The sequence below is a fragment of the Mustelus asterias genome, chromosome 6 (assembly GCF_964213995.1).
Source record: "Mustelus asterias chromosome 6, sMusAst1.hap1.1, whole genome shotgun sequence".
NCBI classification, from domain to species: domain Eukaryota; kingdom Metazoa; phylum Chordata; class Chondrichthyes; order Carcharhiniformes; family Triakidae; genus Mustelus; species Mustelus asterias.
The window spans coordinates 18,495,360-18,517,084 of record NC_135806.1 but is presented as its reverse complement, the minus strand read 5'-3'; the positions used below and the strand labels follow the sequence as shown (position 1 = coordinate 18,517,084).

Below are 21,725 nucleotides of genomic sequence, written 5' to 3'. Positions count from 1 at the left end.
GTCCTGCCAACATTGGAGATCTGACAAATATGATTTTCAGATGGGCCTTAATTGAGCTGGTCAGTGCTCCAGCCAAAAGGAGGCAGAGTACATTAGCAAAGGTATATATGGGTCAAAAGGTGCAGTTAACACTCCAACACCATCTTTGTCTATCTACACTGTTACCATCAGCCACACAATCTGTCCACAGAAAACGTGTGTAGTGCAGGCTGGCAGACAGCGAATTGCTGCATGATTTAAAGAGACTCCTTCCTGCAGTCTGCAAACGTTGACAGAGGCCTGGCAGTCATTTGCACAATATATCTCTATGTAGCATAATTATAACTGACTGATTACCAACTGCGTGAAAATTAGATCTATCCACAAAGATATATTGAGAGGGAGAACAATGCCATAATCAAATATCACATTCAAGAAGCATGGTGACACAGTGGTTAGCACTGCTGCCTCTCAGAGCCAGGGAACCGGGTTCGATTCCCGGCTTGGGTCACTTGTCTGTGCGGAGTCTGCACATTCTCCGTGTCTGCGTGGGTTTCCTCCCACAGTCCGAAAGACGTGCTGATTAGGTGGGTTAGACGTGCTAAATTCTCCCTCAGTGTACCCGAACAGGCGCTGGAGTGTGGCAACTAAGGGATTTTCACAGTAACTTCATTGCAGTGTTAATGGAAGTCTACTTGTGACACTAATAAATAAACTTAAACTTATAGGTTTGCAACTGAATTTGTTAAAGCATTATAAAATGAGAAAGAAAACTGAGCAAAATTGCTGAAAAAGTCAAGAAAATATAGTATGGATATAATGATTGCCATTGAGACAAACCAATGTAATTTATTTTCAAGTGATTTAAAGTTTTAATTTTGCAGCATACCTTCAACAAATGATTTTGCGATTTCTTACAAGCAGATGTTGAGAAATGTTTGTTTTTGTTAGAAAAAGTATATATTTAGCTTTGGACTTGTAACTAAACTTGCCAACACTGCCCTTTCGGTCTATTTTTCAGTTTCCTAGAGATGAGTCAGATTTGCTGAGGACATCACTATCTCCATTTGCTCTAGAATAGAAGCTGCAATGTTTTAAAGTTTCAGGCCCAATATTTCATTGGGAATAAAGATTGGAAGTATGTACTTTACTCCCTGGAAACTATAAAATAGAGAAATCTCAGCAGTGAAATGGCCTCGCAAACTATATACATTTAAAAATTGTTGTGCTTAGATTCTGAGAAACAAAATCGTCATGAACTTGCTTTAAGGAAACAACCCTTCCAGAGCCAGTTATTCTTCAGCTATCCAACAGAGCCTTACAAACATAATGAAATATGTTACCTGTTAGCAACATAACAGGCTGTGCTGCTTCAGTGAGATTTTATCATATCAATTCAAATTATCTTATTCTTTTGATGAGATCAGGAATTACAGAAGAGGTTGAAATAAAGCCCTGTTCTTTTCCTAATTTCAATTCTACCTACCTATGAGGATCACCAAGATATCACTACACATCTGAAAGCTCTGAATAACTATCCTGAAAATTACTGATGTTTCCTGCTATCTTTAACGCCAATAAATTCAGCACTCACCTCCTGCTCTTTGAATTATACTATAATAATCCATGTTGATATCTCTGAAACAAAAAAATCTAATCGCCATTATTACTGCTTACAAATTGACTTCTTCGCCCAGTCTCTTGTAGGGTTTTAATTCTGTCTCAAACAGAAGTCAATTTATTCTTTTTCTATGTAATTTAAATTTTGTTACTTATTCAAACCCTTAACTCAAACCCAAAATGTCCTTGCATCCTCCAGACCCACTGCAAAGTATAATGAGACTTCATTCTTGACTGAACTCATGTCCACAATGATAAAAACTGTGACAAGCCCTCATCTAGTATATTAACTTACATCAACTTGAAGCATTTTTGTGAGCCTGATGATTGCAATGAAGTAAACAATTGCACTTAGTTGGAGCTTATCAATTAAAAGGAAGAGACAAAGGCCAGCATCATAAGCTAAATTCAATGCAGAGGGGGGGGCAGGGTAAGGAACTATGTGAAAGACGGGACATGAGAGAGAGGAAATTGGGTGGGTGGGGTGAGGGGGAGGGGGGGGGGGGGGGGGGCGGCAGAGGGAGGGAAAGTGGGAAAAAAGAGAGAGGGAAAGTTGGAGGGAGAGAGGGAAGGGAGGGAGAGTGAGGGTTATGGGCAGAGAGAGGAGATGTGGGAGGACAGAGAGAGGGGTCAGAGATGGAGGGCAGAAAGAGGGAGAGAAGGGGGAAAAGAGAGAGAGTGAGAGAAAGAAAGGGGCGAAGTGTCAGCGTAGGTAGGGATGGAGGGGGGATATTATCTGAAAAGCTCATGAATATCTTTCCTTCAAGACAAATAGTTCTAAAACTCTCCAACTAAAAACAGATTAATTACATACACATCTCTACATTTTAGCATGATTGACTATAATTGTATAATAGTATTTGATTTAAAATACAGTGGAACCCCGATTTTACGCGAATTCGGATATAACGCGATGAATCATTGGACCCTTTTTTTTCCCGCTCGTGTAATTGTTACTTTCTTATAAACTTAAGTCCTGGTGTTAATGTAACAACACTTCTATTTTCAGAATATTGAAATTATTCCCAACTCTCTTTACGTCTGTGTACAGTCTCAGAATACATTATCCGCTCTTTCCCGGAAAGCAGGCTGCAGATGACAGGTGGATTTTTTTTTACCTGAGCAAATCATGCCGGCATCGTTGGAGTGCGGAAGGCTATAGATTGCAAGTGGAAGCGTGAATATTAATAGACAGTGGGAACAGTCCACGAATCAGTTGAAAGTTGGAAGCATCATTCGGCTGCATCAGGCAGTAATGTCGATAGGCGCATAATTGATTGAATCGGCACAAGTCAGGACTTTCATGGTCCGCGGTCTATCATACTGCCTGGACTAATATAGTGGAATCCCAATTCTAGTCTAGATTCGATATCCACCATCACTGTCGAACCGGCCGCCCCGCTGCAACTGGCTGAATTGGATAGTCAGGTAGTCTCCAGCTCTTCCCGGGGCGGAAAGATGTGGCGATCTTTAGGCGGAACCCTAATATGTCAGTGGTGGAAGGGGCATTAGCATTGCCCTGCATGTCAGCGCTGACCGGGAACTAGGGAAGTGAAAATTTATCTCTAAACGGTAGAGGGGCCGCTTTGCTTCTCGCCCTGCTCCTCGGGGACCTAATGTAATGTCATACTGAATAGGGGTGCAGCAATTAAAGATTTTCAGGAAAAAATTTCAAGATCATTTTCCTTCACAACTGACAGGCAGACCTAGAATGGAAACATTGAACACAAAGACACTGAAATAGTTAGGATGTTCGGTCAACATTGGGTAAGTTTGAACGCTGATTTTCTTGAACCCCGATTTAGCGCGACCCCGCTTTTTTCGCGATAACATTTTATGGACCCCAACCATCGCGGTATAACGGGGCCGCACTGTACTACAATGTACTGATATTTTGAAAGGAGTTTCGTAATCAACTACAATATTAAAACACTTTTCATGCATAAATCTGGCTTTGATATGATACTGGATCAGCAGCTAAGCAACGTGGAGCAGGAATGTCCTTGTGGTTCTTGGCTGCAATTGACCCAGATTCATCCACACGATGACAGATACAATTCCTCCCACAACACTGCTCCAAAATATCCCCTTATACTAGTGCAGTGTTCCAGCATTCCTCTCAATGTTTATAAACGCAGCTCAACACAGAAGTTGCCAGACTCCTTCAATGTTGATAGATCACAGTCCTATCTCCAAAGTATTGCTGGATGCCAGAACCCCTTAGCAATGTTCCTGTCCCAAATTCATGTCCCAAAGCCTCAAAAATAAAATACTTATTCCAGGTGCTCCCAGGCAACATCGCCCCAGTTCTACACATTCAGCAGCAACCTTTGGAGACATAGATCGGATGCAAAGCTGGGCTGAAAAATGGCAAATGGAGTTTAACCCTGATAAATGTGAGGTGATTCATTTTGGTAGGACTAATTTAAATGTGGATTACAGGGTCAAAGGTAGGGTTCTGAAGACTGTGGAGGAACAGAGAGATCTTGGGGTTCATATCCACAGATCTCTAAAGGTTGCCACTCAAGTGGATAGAGCTGTGAAGAAGGCCTATAGTGTGTTAGCTTTTATTAACAGGGGGTTGGAGTTTAAGAGCAGTGGGGTTATGCTGCAACTGTACAGGACCTTGGTGAGACCACATTTGGAATATTGTGTGCAGTTCTGGTCACCTCACTATAAGAAGGATGTGGAAGCGCTGGAAAGAGTGCAGAGGAGATTTACCAGGATGCTGCCTGGTTTGGAGGGTAGGTCTTATGAGGAAAGGTTGAGGGAGCTCGGGCTGTTCTCTCTGGAGCGGAGGAGGCTGAGGGGAGACTTAATAGAGGTTTATAAAATGATGAAGGGGATAGATAGAGTGAACGTTCAAAGACTATTTCCTCGGGTGGATGGAGCTATTACAAGGGGGCAACTATAGGGTTCGTGGTGGGAGATACAGGAAGGATATCAGAGGTAGGTTCTTTACGCAGAGAGTGGTTGGGGTGTGGAATGGACTGCCTGCAATGATAGTGGAGTCAGACACTTTAGGAACATTTAAGCGGTTATTGGATAGGCACATGGAGCACACCAGGATGATAGGGCGTGGGATAGCTTGATCTTGGTTTCAGATAAAGCTCGGCACAACATCGTGAGCCGAAGGGCCTGTTCTGTGCTGTACTGTTCTATGTTCTATGTTCTAACCCATCTCCATATTTCAAAGCTCCCAAACCCAAGGCCTTCTGAACAATGCTCCATCGAAGTTTATTGCTTTGCACAGTCTGTTTGTTGCACTGAGCATTCCCTTTATGCCGCACAGTCACACATGTGCACATCTTAAAAGGAACACTGACTGTCCATGGCCTGTTTATACCCTGTATAGTAAGTTCCACATTGCTGCAGGGCCATGCACCCATGCAGTTTAGAGGGAACATTGTTTCAAAGTGCAGTACCCTCAAAGATCCTTCACAGGTGATAGTGAGCAGCACTCTTCCAAGCACATGCATACCTTAACACACCACCAGTGTTCCAGCAAGATAACAAGGGAGTCTTCACATTAAAATATCACTGATCTAAAACGGGAGAGGAGAGATTATACCTAAAATTGTATTTTATCCAGGACTCAATGGATGCTACAAAGTGGAAATACACTGTCTACAGAACAAGAGAATTTACTTCACTTATATGCTTCATTCAATTGAGAGACTGCCTAGGGTATGGGAGGGTTCCCATTCAATTCAGAGGTTAGCCAGAGTATGGTTAGGTTCTGCGAATCTACAAGAACAGACAACAGGCTGCTATAAACATGCAAGAAGTATTTCAATGTGTGGGAACATAAACAAACAAGTGCTGTGTTTGGGAGCACTTGGAAGGAAGTTTCTATGACCCAGTAATGTGCAATTGGGGTTTTAGAGTCCTTCAGCACTAATGACCCTTTATTCTGTGGCAATACTCAGCTGCTCAATTTCGGAGGAAATAGGAAAAATAAATATTTGGCTTAAGGACTGCAACGAAGCGCCAGAAAATAAATAGAGAGTGATGCAACACAGACAGTGGGAATTACTTGTCTGTTCTCCCAATCAGCTGCCGAAATTCCCAGCAGTATGCAGACAACTGCTGTGGATTCAGTACTGGAGTAAGAATTATACTTGTGACAAAAAAAACTTAGTCTAGATTTTGCTGTAGTAATAATAGTGAGGTTATCAGCACTCACCATTACTATGGGGTAAATCAGAGAATAACGTCTGGGATCTATATATGCACAGTTAAATGTGGAAATATACGAGTTGCTGTCAGAGATATCGGTTCTTCAACAGGGTGCAATATTGTAGAAAATAAAACATTAAAAATGACTGTAGCAGTATGAACTTGCTCCACTTGCCCACTCGGAATGCACTAATACTGGCAGTAGTAGTTTGGATTGGTATCCAAATTGGTATATTCTGGGATAAATTGCTTCTTAACAGGCTGATAAATGAGTATTGCTGCTGAACCGCCACTTTGGCCCTAAATTGTCAATTTTACAAATTTGGAGAATCACTCCCTCAGAAGAAAATTAGTGTAGGGGATAAAAAATGCTCATTTCTTTTTACTTTTCTTGGCACTATCTTATCTCTCCTGCCTTAATTCCATCTGCATTTTCCAATCTTGCTTTTGCTTACTGTTCACCATTTTAGTCTCTTGCTCTATGCTTCCTGTTTTGGACTCTGAGTGGCTCAAAGAAGAATCTTTAATCAGATTGATTGAAGAAACTCATTATTGCTTTCATTGCTCACAGACACAATAGATCCTTCACACTGGAACACACACCAAATGACAGGAAGTCTTTGTTCTAAAGCCAATCAGGGCTTTGTGGGTAACCATGAATAAGGTGCACATTGAGCACCATTTCTTCGCGACTGACAGCAAAACCCAGACTGATATGTCATTCACTATTTAGCAGAGTTAAAGGTCGAAAGTCAAAGAAATTATTCCTATTACTGTACAGAATTGTCCTGTTTCAAATGAACCTTTATTTGTTTACATGATTTGAGTAAGTTCGCTATTTCAATGTGCAGCCTACAGTCAACTCAAAGAGTAAAGAATGTCCATTAAGTTAGAACTAGAATCTCAGAGATCTATGAAATTAAAAATGTTGCAACTTCTAATTTACTTGAGAGCAAGGAAATTGCTTGAAGCGTGACTCATTAGAAGTATCTTAAATCCTTTCACTGACATACATCACAGTAATAAACGAGAACACTGCAGTATTTGCTTATGAATGCTTTAAACTGCATGCAGGATTAAAAAATTTTCATAGACAAAAATATATTCTGGGAACATTCTGAATATATACTACAATGTGGAGAAAAATAATTATTATTTCATAGTTCAAAAATGCAAGTGTGATGTCCCAAATACTAACCTTCATCGCTAACCAATTCCTGTTTGACCAGAGTTGATGGCGATCTAGCAGGTGGTTTGCACAACGGATGGCGTCGACTCTTGGCTGATTTCTTCTTCCCCACATTTCTGATGAACTGTTCTGGAAACTGAAAACAGAAGAAAATTCTTTCACCTATTCAATAAAACAAAGCTAGCTTCCCATGAAATAAAATTGTGCATTAAACACTTGCTAAAATATACCTTGTCAGAATCAAACTCGTGCATTATTTATTCTAGGATATATTAGTGGAGCACTATGCGACTCACTGTCAAACTTATAAACTTTAAGGGCACAGTAAACGCTGGCCGAGTTACAACTAGTCTAAACTCAATAAGACAGCTGCACTTTCAATTGCTTCCACAAGATAGACATTTGAAAAGCTAAAATGCTTCTCAGAAGACTCTTGATATTTATCCTGTGAGTGGTTGAGCACCAAATCTCAGTAAGCGTTTGGGGGCGGGGTGGGCATTGGGGATGTATAGGAAGCAGCAAAGGTAAAAGAGAGGGAGAAAAAAACTCAGGCAATGTTCCCATGTCTCCAGCAACTCCAAGTATATGAATGTCAGTGGAAAGTGAATTAGGCTCCACTCTAGTGGCTCCCCTCTTCCATTCCTGCAGGCTGAGGTAGTCGAGGCTTACATACAAGTAACCACCATTTGATGGGATAGCAGAGTGCAGGCCAATAGCCTAAAGTAAATCTATGCCTTCACAAGAGGACAGGAGAGATTTTGAGAAAATAATAAAAATAGCCAACGGGATACAAAGCAATACAAGAGCCAAGTGCCATGGATGCTGGAAATCTGAAATAAAAATGCTGAAAATACTTTGTAGGTCTACCAGCATCTGTGGAGAGAGAAACTGTTAACGTTTCAGGTCAGTGAGCATTCTAATGCTCTGACAAAGGGTCATCGACCAGATGCAGTTTCTTTCTTCATAGATTTATCAGACCGACTGACAGTAAAGGAATGTTAGCCTAAGCTGCCAATGATTGGAGGAAGAAAATTCTGACTTTGTATATAGCTGATGCATTAAAAATATTCTGCACTCCAAATCTTGGCTATATTGTCCCAGAATTTTAAAAAGGACCTGACAGTGTCACTACTTCAGCTCATATTTAAGCCTCCATTTGTTTCTGCATAATTGAGGAGTGGCGGGTGTGAAATCATGCCACTTGAACCTAAATGAGAACTCAAAAAGAGACTTTACAGGAAAAATGAACTCTAATTTTTCACTTCATGAAGTGTCTTATATTTTACACTGGGATTGATCACAATGAAAATTAATGATTTTGAAGTTTCTGATAAAACAATGTTACTGCAATGGAAGACATGTCTTCTGTCTTGGAAAATAGCAATAGTGAGTGACCTTGGAAATTACCACAGTTTAATAGGCATACTGAAGATAAACAGTTTTGCAACACACAAACTCTCATTACCGTGAATATTAATAACTCTGGCAAAGATTCTAATTCTCTTAGCAAATAAAATTGTAACAGTGACCTTTAGTTCTATTAATGAATTAGTGTGTGATGATTCAAGATTCAAAGGGAAAATGCCACTGTCTCAGGCCTTCCTGCTATAAAATATCAAGGGGTTGCAAACCACATTGTGCTGTATGTTTGACATGAAATTAACGTTGTAAATATAATCTGCAATTGTAAGTATAGTGAGGCACTTCAGATGCCACAAACTGTATTGAAAGAAACTGATTTGTTTTGCATTTTATGTCATGTTAAATTTGAACGGTTATATAATATACCTTTATAAATTTTATGAATAAAGTATATTTTTGTGGAAAAAAGTGAATAATGCATAACATTGGGAAGCCAATACCTCTTGTTTCTAGAGATCAGTGAAATGTGGCGCTTGAATTTAGAATTTTAAATAAAAAATCATTATTTGAACACATGAACATGTAGAACCTCAGACTGGAAGAATGATGCAATTTTGTAACATCTCTTCAAACAGCAAAAATCAACTATAATATTGGTAATAGATAGCTGCCTGAATGACATGTTGATCCAAACCTTTAGTATTGACCTTTTTTCTTCTTCCACATTACTACATGACATGAAGTGACACATTTCTAAAAATTATTAATTCACGATAAAACATTTAGGGTTGTCCTTAGGGTGTGATTGGCGCTATATAAATGCCAGAGAGGATGATTGTGGGTCAGAGAGTCTGTGTGCCTTTGTTCTTCTCCTTGTTCTGTGCCTTTTTAAATGTTGTCCATTTATAGTAAATTCAAATTATGATGAAGGGCCCCTCGCCTGAATATTCAATTTGTCCACTCTCTGTAAATGCTGGTTGACATGCTGAATGTTTCTAGCAGTTACTGTGCTTGTTCCACACTAAAGTAGTTATTTTTCGATTCAAAACAGTGCAGTATATTTACATCATTAAGTACCAATTCCTGGAGGGGCTTTCTCTGGCCAAAATGGGAGCAACTGTTCCTAGGTTCCTTGTCATTATCTCACAATTAAAACACAAAACTAATAAGAGATTACACTTGTCTTCAGTTATAGCAAATATCTAATAAATCAGAATTGAATCTATTGGTCCATAAAGGCCACACATCTATTCCACACATCAAGTATCTATGAATTCTTCTGATCTATGATTACATTAATGTACTATACTCACATTTTCCAGCACTGCAATCACATCCAATTTAAATATTCTACGACATCTCCAATACCTGTATTCTAAATATCTGGGGTATAAACCAGCTCCACCTCCTCACAACTTCACCATTTTTTTCCTCAGTGAAAATAAGTTCAATGTTATGAGTCTGTTTTCAAAATAGGACATTAAGTCCCAGAAGTCACCCCTATCTGTACCTTTTCCAATCCATATTGTTCTTTTCAAAATAGATTGCTTAAAATTGGAAACATCATGTTAAATGCGGCTTAAACAGTAAGTTAGCCAGTTTGAATATTATTTTATGTTATAAGAAAAATTGAAAGAGATGGGTTAACACATCTCCTTTCTCCCTCAAGTTTTATCAGCTAACTGTAAGGATCTTGCACCAAATGATTATGAACAACTTCAACCAAGTTGATTACAGAAAGCTTGTCAGAAAATAACAATTTCAACAGGTCTCTTCAGAAGAGAAAAGCAGACAACTCAATTTTAAGAATACTCATCATATCTCCATTGTCTTATTTTGGAATATATGCATAATTGCCCTCTTCGGAAGTAAAGGTTTTCATCAGTTGGGACTGAAATACATTGTGATAGAATATAGAGAGCGTCACTGAGCCATGTCAGGCGTCAGACTGCTCCATAAAAGCAGCATCAAAATCATAAAATTATACAGCACAGGAGACATTGCTGCCCATTATGCCTCTGTGAGAGCTATCAAATATATCACACTTCCCTGCTCTTTCCCCATAGCCCCATAAAAAACATTTCTCTTCAAGTATTCATTCAATTCCCTTTTGAATGTTATTATTCAATCTGATTCCACCACCCTTTCAGGCAGTGTATCCCCAAACACAACAACTCTCCGATGAAGAAACATTTCCTCATGTTGCCTCTAGTTCTTTTCCCAATCGCCTGAAATCTGTGCCTTATGTTTGCTGACCCTTCCGCCACTGGAACGTTTCTCCTCATTTACTTTTTTAAACGCATTCACAGTTTTGAACACCACTATCAAATCATCTCTTAACCCTCTCTGCTCTAAGGACAATATTCCCAATTTCTCATGTCTTCACGACTGAAGTCTCTCATCCCTGCTACTATTCTTGAAATATTTTTCTGCACCCTTTCCAAGACCTCGGCAGCCTTCCTAAAACATTGACCCCCCTCAGAATTGAACACACCTTACAAGTATTTTAGGAAGATTTTGCATAACCTCCTTGCTTTTGTGTTCTATACCTCTATTAAAAAAGCCAAGGAAGCAAAACAGGGAAAATATATCAGCCAGTGCATGAAAGGATGTAATACTTTTAAAAAAATACGCACACTCCTGTTTTTCAATAACAAGCACCATAGGGCGCTTCCATGTAGGAAAGTGGGCTAAACACTGGGTAGGTAAGCTCAGTATTCAGTTGTGAAGAGGATCCTCATGGATAAAATCCTAAAGCAGCTATTTGGTGCTACAGAAACAGCTTGTTTACAGAAATAAGAGGCTCTGCCCATTTTTCCTTCTCGCACTTAAAAGCAATGTTTCAAATGGTCCGACTGTTATTTTTCAGTGCCAATAAAATACTGAAGTATAAATTCTGTGGGACACAGAGCAGCTTCACTGAGCAATAATTCTCCCCAATGCACTTCTAATTGTAAATGTTTAAAGGATTCAGCAGTAATAAAAAAAAATGTTTTCAGATGTTGGCCCTGGGCCTGCTAAATTTATAAACTGCTGGTTTCCTGCATTTTTCTTTTATTACACATTTCAAAGATTAGCAGCAGCGCTGCACAACACAGGCCCCCAGATTAACAATGCCAATTGCAGCACTGAGATCCACAGGTTGCAATTCAGTTAATTCAGGTAACAAAAGAAAGGCAAATAGTGCACTCCACCCCAGTGTTCTTGCCAGTTTTACGCAGGATCCAGGATCCACACTCATTCATCTGCGAGTGAAGTTAAGGTCTTCACTGCAACAATTATGTAGGTTTTCTGGGAAAACTGGCACCTGAAATTTCAATGGTTTGGCAGTTCAGTTTTTTTTCCAATTATGCTGAACAACTCTTATCCACATCGTACTGCTAAATTTGAGCCGCACCTGGTTAAATGAAGCAATGTTTATGTACACTGGGGGAAAGAAAGTGTTACACATTAATTTACTGCAGGCATTTCTTGGACATATTTTTAAAAGTATTATTACACTTGGTATTTCTCCAGGCTCTAAGCCATTTTCTCCACTCTCAGCTTCGCTGGTTTCCTCCTCCGTGGAGACACTGCTGGTTTCGTGTCGTTTCCAGCAGCTCTGTTCAGTTTCTGTGTCAATATCTTCAAATGATTTCTGACACAATTTGACTTTCTTGTGGAGCACATCCTCCTCTTTGCACGTCTGCAGACCCTTGGCCGTGTTGCTCTCCACCTTGATTTTAAGGTCAACATTGGTATCTTCTGAGTGTTCTGAAGAGCTGTCGACTGCATCAAGTTTGTCCATCGATGTTACTGATAAGCAATTATCCAGTTTTCTCTTTCCATTAGCTTTATTTTTGCACTTGTTGCTGGTAAGATTAGAACCAGAATCTGCAGGACAAAAATGAATACTTTGACTTCAGTTGCTACACGAAGTAAAGTCAGATGTTAACTGTAAGGATAAACACCACACATGCTGTGTAGTTATTATAAAGGGATATGTTATTTGTGTTATTTCAAATAACTATTACTGTAAATCAGTATTGAAGCAGGTCCATTGGCAAAATGTCAGTAAAGTAACTGAAGTCAATACAACGTTGAAAAAAGAACACAGAGGGATCCCTAATCATATTATTTAGCAATAATGCTCAAACATTAACTGCAATATGGGATAGTATTACATGGTATTTACAGAGCACTCAGCCAACAGATTTAAAATAAAAGCACCTTCAGGTGTCGCAGTTCCACAGGGGAAACACAGACCTACAGAGCTGAATTTACGAATGATATCAAAATGGGAGCATTGTTAATTCCTTATAAAAGCAAAGGTTTATCGACAGAGAAAGGAATATGGAGGGAAGGTGATGGCCTAGTGGTATTATCGCTAAACTATTAATCCAAAAACTCAACTAATGTTCTGGGGACCTGGGTTCGAATCCTGCCACGGCAGATGGTGGAATTTTAATTCAATAAAAAATATCTGGAATTAAGAATCTACTGGTGACCATGAAACCATTGTTAATTGTCAGAAAAACCCATCTGGTTCACCAATGTACTTCAAGGAAGAAAATCTGCCGTCCTTACCTAATCTGGTCTACATATGACTCCAGAACCCCACAGCAATGTGGCTGACTCTCAACTGTCCTCTGAAATGGCCTAGCAAGCCACTCAGATCAAGGGCAACTAGGGATTGGCAATAATTGCTGGACAACCAATGACACCCATGTCCCACGAATGATTAAAAGGAAGATTTTTTTAAAAATTGACACGATGGAAGAAGGGCTAAAATGTGGCAGGTGGAATTCAATCTCAGGTCAGTTTGAGGTAATTCTTCTTGGTTTCCAAAATTAAAGTAGCTTGATGAGGAAATGCAAACACGAAACATGACAATTTTCATTAGAACAACACAGTTTATTGGATGATGAAAAAAACATAAGAAACAGGAGAGGGGCAGACCAGCTCTTTGAGCCCACTCAGTTCTTCAGTAAGGTCAGGGTTGACCTTCTATATTAACTTTACTTTCTTGCTCTATCCCTTGACTTCCTTAGTATCTAAAAATCTATCAACCCTCGTCTTAAATCTATGCATCAAGTGGGCATCAACAACAGCTCTCTGTTGTAGAGAATTCCAAAGATTCAAGAAATTTCTAATTTCAGTCCTAAATGGCTGCACCCTTATCCTGACACCATGATTCCTATTCTGCAGCCAGGCGGAAAATACCTCTCAGCACTTATTCTGTAAAGCTTTTTTGCTCCTCAATGAAATCGCAATCTTCAAAATCATAAAATAATATAGGCCCATTGTACTCCATACTGCTCAAAGGACAGACCTCTTATCCCACAAACCAATTTAGTGAACCTTCATTGCATGTCTCGAATGTAAGCATATCCTTCCTTAGGTTAGGAGATCAAAACTACACATCGCGCTACCGTCACTACTCGACACCAAAGCCTGATATAAATCCCGCAAGTCTTCCTTGCTCTTCAACATCAACCCCTTTGAAATACAGTAAAAGCAAATGAAATATTTGCTTCCGTAATTGCTCATTGAACTGTATGTTAACCTACTGTCTTTTGTGAACAAGGATGCTAAAATTCCTCTCAATATCACATTTTGAAAATAAATTCTGCTTTTCCATCCTTCATTGTGAAGTGGATAATTTCACACTTCCACCCCCATCATTATATTCCACCTTCTTGCCCAATCACTTAGCAGGTTCATATCCTTTTGCAACCTCCCTCCGCTGTCCGTAGAGCTTACTTTCCCAGCTACTACTGTATCACCAACAAACTAAGTCTCTGCCCTCATCTAAGCCATTGGTGTAGGTTGTAAGTATCCAATGCTCAAGCGTCAATTCTTGCGGAATTTCACTATTTATACCCTGCCATCCTGGAAATTATCATTTATTCCTACTCTCTGTCCATTAACCAATCCTCTTTCCCTGAGCCCTTCTTGGCACTTTATCTAACGCCTTCAGAAAATCTGAATATATCACAACCACTTATTCTGGTACATCTCTCCTGATGGTTAAATCCTCAAAAATGCTATTTGATTTGTCAAACACAATTTCCTTTTCATAAAAAGGTGCTGACTCTGCCAAACTGCCCTGTTATCATGGCCTGAGTAACAGATTCTAGCATTTTTCCTGCTATTATTGATGTCAGCTACCTGGGTTTTAGTTTCCTGTTTTCGCTGTCCCTCCTTTCTTGAGCAGAAGGGCTTCATTTGCTCCCTTCCAGAATTTGAGATTCTAGAATGGTCCCTGGGGATTGGAAATTAGGACTTCTTTTAAAGCCCCAAGAATATACCACCATGTCTAGAGAATTTGCTAGATTTTGTTCCAATTTATTTCTCCAGTGCTTTTTCTTTACCGATATTTTTCTTTTCAGTACCTCACAGTCACAAGACCTGTCCTTCCCCGGATTTTTACAGTTTCTTAGTAACTTCCACGACAGATGGAAAGCATTTTTTTAGTATCTCTGCCATTTTTTATTGTCCATTACAATTTCTCCTGCCTCTAAGAAACCCACATTTAATTTCTTCTATTTTATGTTAAAAAAAGATTGACAATTCTTTTTATATATTTCTTTTGCCCCTCTCTACCAATTTCTTAGTCATCCTTTGGGGAATCCCTTCCAATCCTCAAACTGACTATTCTTTTCAGCATATTGTAAAGCTAGATTTAAATCTAAACTTCTCTCGTTAACCACCGTGGTATAACTTTTCCATTGGAATTTTTAAATGATTAGACATTTCCTTGAAGCAAAGAGTTCCAATTATTTCCTTAAATCTTTGTCATTGCTTATTGACCAATATAGCTTTTGATCCAATTTCGCAAATCTGGCTTCAGCCAGATCACTTCCAGTTTTGCTGATTTCCAAGACCAAACTCCCCTTTCTTAATACTGCCTTATCTCACCCTTTATCAGAGCTTAGCCATGCACCTCCTTTACCATTTTGTCTATTTTTTCAAAAAGTCACAAACCTTGAAATAATTCTTGATCAATAATTAAGTCAATACCTTGATCAACCTACAACCTTGCCTGAGTGATGTCGACTGAATCAAAACCCATGTGTCTCTAGGCGTGCCACCAATTCATCTATCATGTTAAAAATGCTTTATGCATTCAGATATAGTACCTTCAATTTTAACTTCTTGTTATTTTGGCCTGGTGTAGCCTTGGACACTGTTGCCCCATTACCATTGAAAAACTCCTGACAAACTGCTTGATTTTACCCAAATCACTCCTCTGCTCCACAAACTTCACTTTTCCCTTGAGCTTTACAAATTAACCCTTATCTGAATTCTTCAATTACTAGTATAAAGCCCTATGGATCACCCTAGTTATTTGATTTACCAGGGCAAGTCCAGTGCAGTGCATCACAACAGAACATACTCTCTGTCCCCAGGGCTGGTGCAGATACTCCATGAAATGAAATCCCCACATCCCACTGCACTATTTCAACCACACATTTAAATCTCTAATCTGTTTTTTCTTATGCCAATGTGTGCATGATTTAAGTAATAATCCAGAAAAAAATATTTTTTTGTTTAAAAAACTTTAAAAACTTAAAATGAGGTGTCAACCCAGTGAGGCTACAAAACAGGATGACTTATGTGCCAAGCAGCATAAGCAGCAAGTCATAGAGCTAAGCAATCCCACAATGGCTCAGATCTAAGCTCTGCAGTCTTTCCACATCAAGCCGTGCATAGTGGTGGACAATTAAACTCACTGGAAGACGAGGCTCCACATATATCCTTATCCTCAATGATGGAGGAGCCCAGCACATTGGTGCACAAGATAAGGTTGAAGTATTCACAACAATCTTCAGCCAGAAGTGCTGAATGGATGATCCATTTCGGCCTCCTCTAGAGGTCCTCAGCATCACAGATGTCAGTCTTCAGCCAATTCTATTCACTCTGCGTGATATCAAGAAACGGCTGAAGGCACTGGATGGATACTGCAAAAGCGTGGACTCTGACAATATTCTTGCAATAACACTGAAGACTTGTACAGCAGAACTTGTTGCCTCACTAGCCAACCTGTTCCAGTATAGTGTTCCAACACTGACATCTACCCGGCAATGTGGAAAATTGTCCAGGTATGTCCTGCACACAACAGACAGGACAAATGCAACCCGACTAAGTACTGCCCCATCAGTTTACTCTCGATCATCAGTAAAGTGTTGGAAGAAGTCATCAACAGCGCTATCAAATGGCACTTACTTGGCAATAGCATGCTCACTGACGCTGAGTTTGGGTTGTGCCAGGGTCACTGAGCTCATGACCTCATTACAGCCTTGGTTCAAACATAAAAACACAAGCTGAACTTGAGGTGAGAATGACTGCCCTTCACACAGAGGCTGTATTTGACTGAGTATGGCATCAAGAAGCTCTAGCAAAACAAGTCGATGGGAATTGGGAGGGGGAACCCTCCACTGATTGAAGTCATACTTGGCACAAAGAAAGATGATTGTAGTGATTGGAGCTCAATCATCTCAGTTCCAGGACATCACTGCAGGAGTTCCTCACTGCAGTGTCTAGGCCCATCTTCAGCTGCTTCATCAATGATCTTTCTTCCATCAGAATTTCAGAAGTGGAGATGTTTGCTGATGACTGCACAATGTTCAGTATCATTCATGATTCTTCACGATGCTGGAGTAGTCCATGCCCAAATGCAGCAAGACCCGGACAATATCCAGCATTGGGCTGACAAGTGGCAAGTAACATTCACTCCACACAAGTGCCAAACAATGACAATCTCCAACAAGGAAGAATCTAATCCTCACCCCTTCTCATTCAATCGCATTACCATCACGGTATTCCCCACTATCAACATCCTGGGGGTTACCATTGACCAGAAATCAAACTGGACTAGTCAGATAAATATTGTGGCTACAAAAACAGTTCAGAGGCAAGGAATCCTGTGGCGAGTTACTCACCCGTTGACACCCCAAAGCCTGTCCACCATCCACAAGGCACAAAAGTTTTTAAAGTTTAAAGTTAAAGTTAATTTATTAGTGTCACAAGTAGGCTTACATTAATACTGCAATGAAGTTACTGTGAAAATCCCCTAGTCGCCACACTCCGGGGCCTGTTCGGGTACACTGAGGGAGAATTTAGCATGGCAAATGCACCAAACCAGCACGTCTTTCAAACTGTGGGAGGAAACCTGGAGGAAACCCACGCAAACATGGGGAGAACGTGCAGACTCTGCACAGACAGTGATCCAAGCCGGGAATCGAACACGGGTCCCTGGCACTGGAGCAGCGCTAACCACAATGCCACTGTGCCTCCCTCAGGAGTGTGATGGAATACTCTCCACTTGCCGAGATGAGTGCAGCTCCAACAACACTCAAGAAGCTTGACACCATCCAGGACAAAGCAGCCAACTTGATTGCTATCCCTTCCACAAAAATTCAATCCGTCTACCACCGATGAACAGTGGCAGTCATGTATACATTCTGCAAGATACACTTCAGGAACTCAGCAAGGTTCCTTAGGTAGCACCTTCCAAACCCACAACCACTACCACCTCAAAGGACAAGAACAACAGATACCTGGGAACACCACCACCTGGAGGTTCCCAGGTACCATCACGTACCATCCTGACTTGGAAATATATTGCTATTCCATCACTGTCGCTGGGTCAAAATCCTGAAACTCCCTAACAGCAGCGTGGGTGTCCCTACACCTCAGGGATTGCATCGGTGCAAGAAGGCAGCTCACCACCACCTTCTCAAGGGCAACTAGGGATGGGCAATAAAAGCTGGTCTGGCCAGCAGCGCCCACATCCCATAAATAAATGAAGAAAAATAAATTCTGTGCTGGGATCAATCTAATGATTCAATGTATACCATAGCCCAATGGAAATAAATTGTAAAAACATTAACCAATTGGGTAACTGTAATAGATTAGTTATCAGTGATTGAAATATTACCTTGGGATCTTTTGTTCTAGACGGCAGGTGAAATATTACCTGATGTTGGTTACTTTATCAATTTTAATAGCCAATGTCATTAATGGAATATGCATTATTCATCATTCTGAATTTGGGCTTTATTTGTATATACATTTGCATTTAGCAACATAATTTATTTAACAACTTCTGCGGCAATATAAATATATACAGATTGGTGAAGAACACTTTCTATTTGGCGTACACATTACCAAGAAATAATCAGGCATTATGCATGCAGGTTTCTTGAATCACTAATATATTCACCAACTGGATAGCAGGGTGGTCTGCTTATTAAGTTGATGTATATTCAATAGAAAAAAATGCAGAATTTGGCCCATCAACTTTGAAGCATGTTGCAAACAACAAAGGACTGCCTATTACTATGATGCATTCCTAACCATCTATTACACTGCTGCCCATACACAAGTTAGTATTTGGAGCCTGCTTGAAGCAGACATTTATAATGTGTTTCAAAATTATCAATGATAAGTTTACAGAAAATATTTTCTTTTTTTAAACTTCTTTCATGGGATGTGTGGGTCACCAATAAGGCCAGCATTTGGTACCAATCTCTAATTACCCTTGAACTCAGTGGCTTGCCAGGCAATTTCAAAGGGCAGTTAAGAGTCAAATACATTGGAGTCACATGAAAGCCAAACCAGATAAGGACATTATTTAACCAGTTGGGTTTTTACAACAATCATTGATCGTTGTCATGATAATCATCATTGTCATGGTAACCATTACTGTGACTAGCTTTATATTCTACATTTATTAATTGAATTCAAATTCCATTACTTTATTGTGGTAGGATTTGAACCCATGTCCCAGGGCATTAGCTTGTGCCGCTGGATTACTAGTCCAGTGACATTACCACTATCTCATTCCTTTGAATGAATTTCCTTTCTTGAGATTAAGTTTAAATATTGAGATTATGACAAGGTGTGATTAATAAATCAGCATCTTTAAGATTGGAACAGTGGACAGGCAGTGAATTAAAACTCAAAGCTTTGAGCCAGTAAATTGAGAAAAGATAAAAGGAAACAAGATCGGAGAGAGAAGGTTTAACAAAAGGAAAGATCGTGTAAGAAGTAGAACACACAATGAGGAATAACAAAACAATGTCGATCAAAGTCATGTAAACAATGTGTAGCAATAATAAATGCATAGCAGACAAAGAATAATGCAAATAATTCATTGGAATAGAAATGAACTAAAAACACATGAATTACAAATCTCAAAGCAAATAAATTAAATACAATGAAATTTTAAACAAAAAGTAGGAGGTTTGTCACAATGTTTAAGTTCTCTATTTCAGCATTGTACATGGTACGGTACTCATTCCAACAATTGGAAAAGCCTATTTTACCATCTACAACACGAAAATCATAAAGAATGTGAATTATAACATGGACTGTTGGCCAGATATCAATTTTAGATTAATGACTTCCTTTAACACAAATTAAAACTCAACAAGCCATTATATATTCATTCTTTCCATTTTCATGCAATCAATCTTTCAGCAGAACTTCATTCACTTAATCAAAGTTTGAGACTAATCTCTCAAAGTAACCTCACCAGCTTTTTGGCTTGTTAACGGTAGCAGACCAAGTGAAGTTTGAACTTAACTGAGTAATTTAGCCTACTTTTGAAAGACAGCATGCTAACTCAAAGAAATTGCATATATTATAATTTTAGTAATGAAATGGACCATATCGTGAAATATTTTAACAGCGACATGAAAAAGTTTAAACAAAATTTTTCCCACATATTTTCTGAAGATAACTCCAATCCAGACCTTGCTAGTAATGAATGGAAATTATGAATCCACCCCGCACATTTCTGTCATCCCCATGAATCTATCCTCGGCACCCCAATCGTTCTCTCATCCTCCTTTAAATGTTTGTTCCCACTGGTAACATGGTATCAGGTTCCAGCGAACACGCCCAGTTCCAACGTCTCTGCAATCTGCTCGATTATCCAACAATGTTTGATTGTCTCCATGCGGAATTTGAAAAGTAAAAAATTTAGAATCAAAAGTCGAATGATTACTATGCAATCATTGTTGGTTGTCATAAAAACCCATCTGGTTCACTAATGTTGTTTAGGGAAGGAAATCCACCATCCTTACCTGGTCTGACCTTCATGTGACTCCAGATCCACAGCAATGTGTCGACTTTTAAATGCCCTCTGAAATGGCCTAGCCAGCCACTCAATTGTGCCAAACCACTAGAAAGTCTATAAGGAATGAAACTGGATAGACCACCAGGCACAGACCTTGGCTCCGAAAATGACAAGAGCAAACTCAGCTCTGCTGACCTTGAAAAGTCCTCCTTACTAATATCTGGAGGCCTGTGCCAAAATCTGGAATGCTAACATACAGAATAGCCAAGCAACAACTCGACACAGTTACACTCACAGAAATATACCTTACAGATAATGTCCCCATACACAACCATTGGCAAGACACCATGCACAAGCATGAGCTGCAGGAACTCACCAATGTTGGGCACCTTCCAAACCCATGACCATTACCATCTAGAAGGTCAAGGGCAGCAGATGCATAGGAACACCACCACCTGGAAGTTTCCCATCAAGTCATACATCACCTGAGTTGGAAATATTTCTCCGGTCAAAATCCTGGAACTCCCTCCCTAACAGCACTACAGGTGCACCTACACCACATGGACTGCAGCGGTTCAAGAAGCCAACTCGCCATCACCTTCTCAACAGCAATTAGGGCTGGACACTAAATACTGGTCTACCCAGCAACATCCATATTCCATGAATGAATAAACAAGAATTTCTGCTGCTGACATTGGAAAAACAGATGGGCTCTTCTTTGGGCTTCAACATATAGTCAATATCCGATCAGATTCCATCCCTTTCCTTGGCCACTATCTCAAGTTCAAGCTGTGACTTCGGCTTTTCATTTGGCATCGTAAGGAACATCTACTTCTACCCCTGCCTTTGTAACATATCTACCTTCACCCTTGTACTGCTAAAACCCTCAATGTGTTTTTGTCACCTCCAAACTCAACCTGCTGACCTCCAACTCTCCATAAAATTCAGCTCATACAAAACTCTGCTGTTTGTGTCTGAGCACACACCAAATCTCAACTTACCACATTACTTCTGTGATTATTGGCCTATATTAACTCCCGTTCCCCCAAAACCTCCCATATAAAATTCTCATCCTCATGTGAAAATCCAACAATGGACTTGGCCCTCCTGATTCCTGTATCCAGCTCCAACCCTAGCTCCCTTGGGGACTTGTAACTCTAACCTCCTGTGCATCACTGTCTTACAGGGGAATTATCCGCCTTTTGTGATATGAACAATAAGTTCTTAAATTTACTCCATAAACCTCTCTGATTCACCAACTCTCTTGATCCTTTAAAATTCTCCTTAAAAACAGCTCTTTGACTATTTTTTAAGCTCCCATTCTAGTAT

The 21,725-nt window shown here is 39.8% G+C and overlaps 1 protein-coding gene across 1 annotated transcript in view; it reads right to left on the bottom strand.

Moving 5' to 3' along the window:
- Window positions 1–21,725, bottom strand: part of LOC144494781 (lysine-specific demethylase 4C-like) — a 386,490-nt gene that overhangs the window by 172,097 nt on the left and 192,668 nt on the right. Inside the window, exons 11-12 of the mRNA XM_078214103.1 lie at window positions 11,829–12,202; window positions 6,977–7,103 (exon numbers count right to left, since the gene is read on the bottom strand). Of these exons, the coding sequence (XP_078070229.1) occupies window positions 6,977–7,103; window positions 11,829–12,202 (501 nt within the window). The remainder of the gene's footprint in view (window positions 1–6,976; window positions 7,104–11,828; window positions 12,203–21,725) is intronic.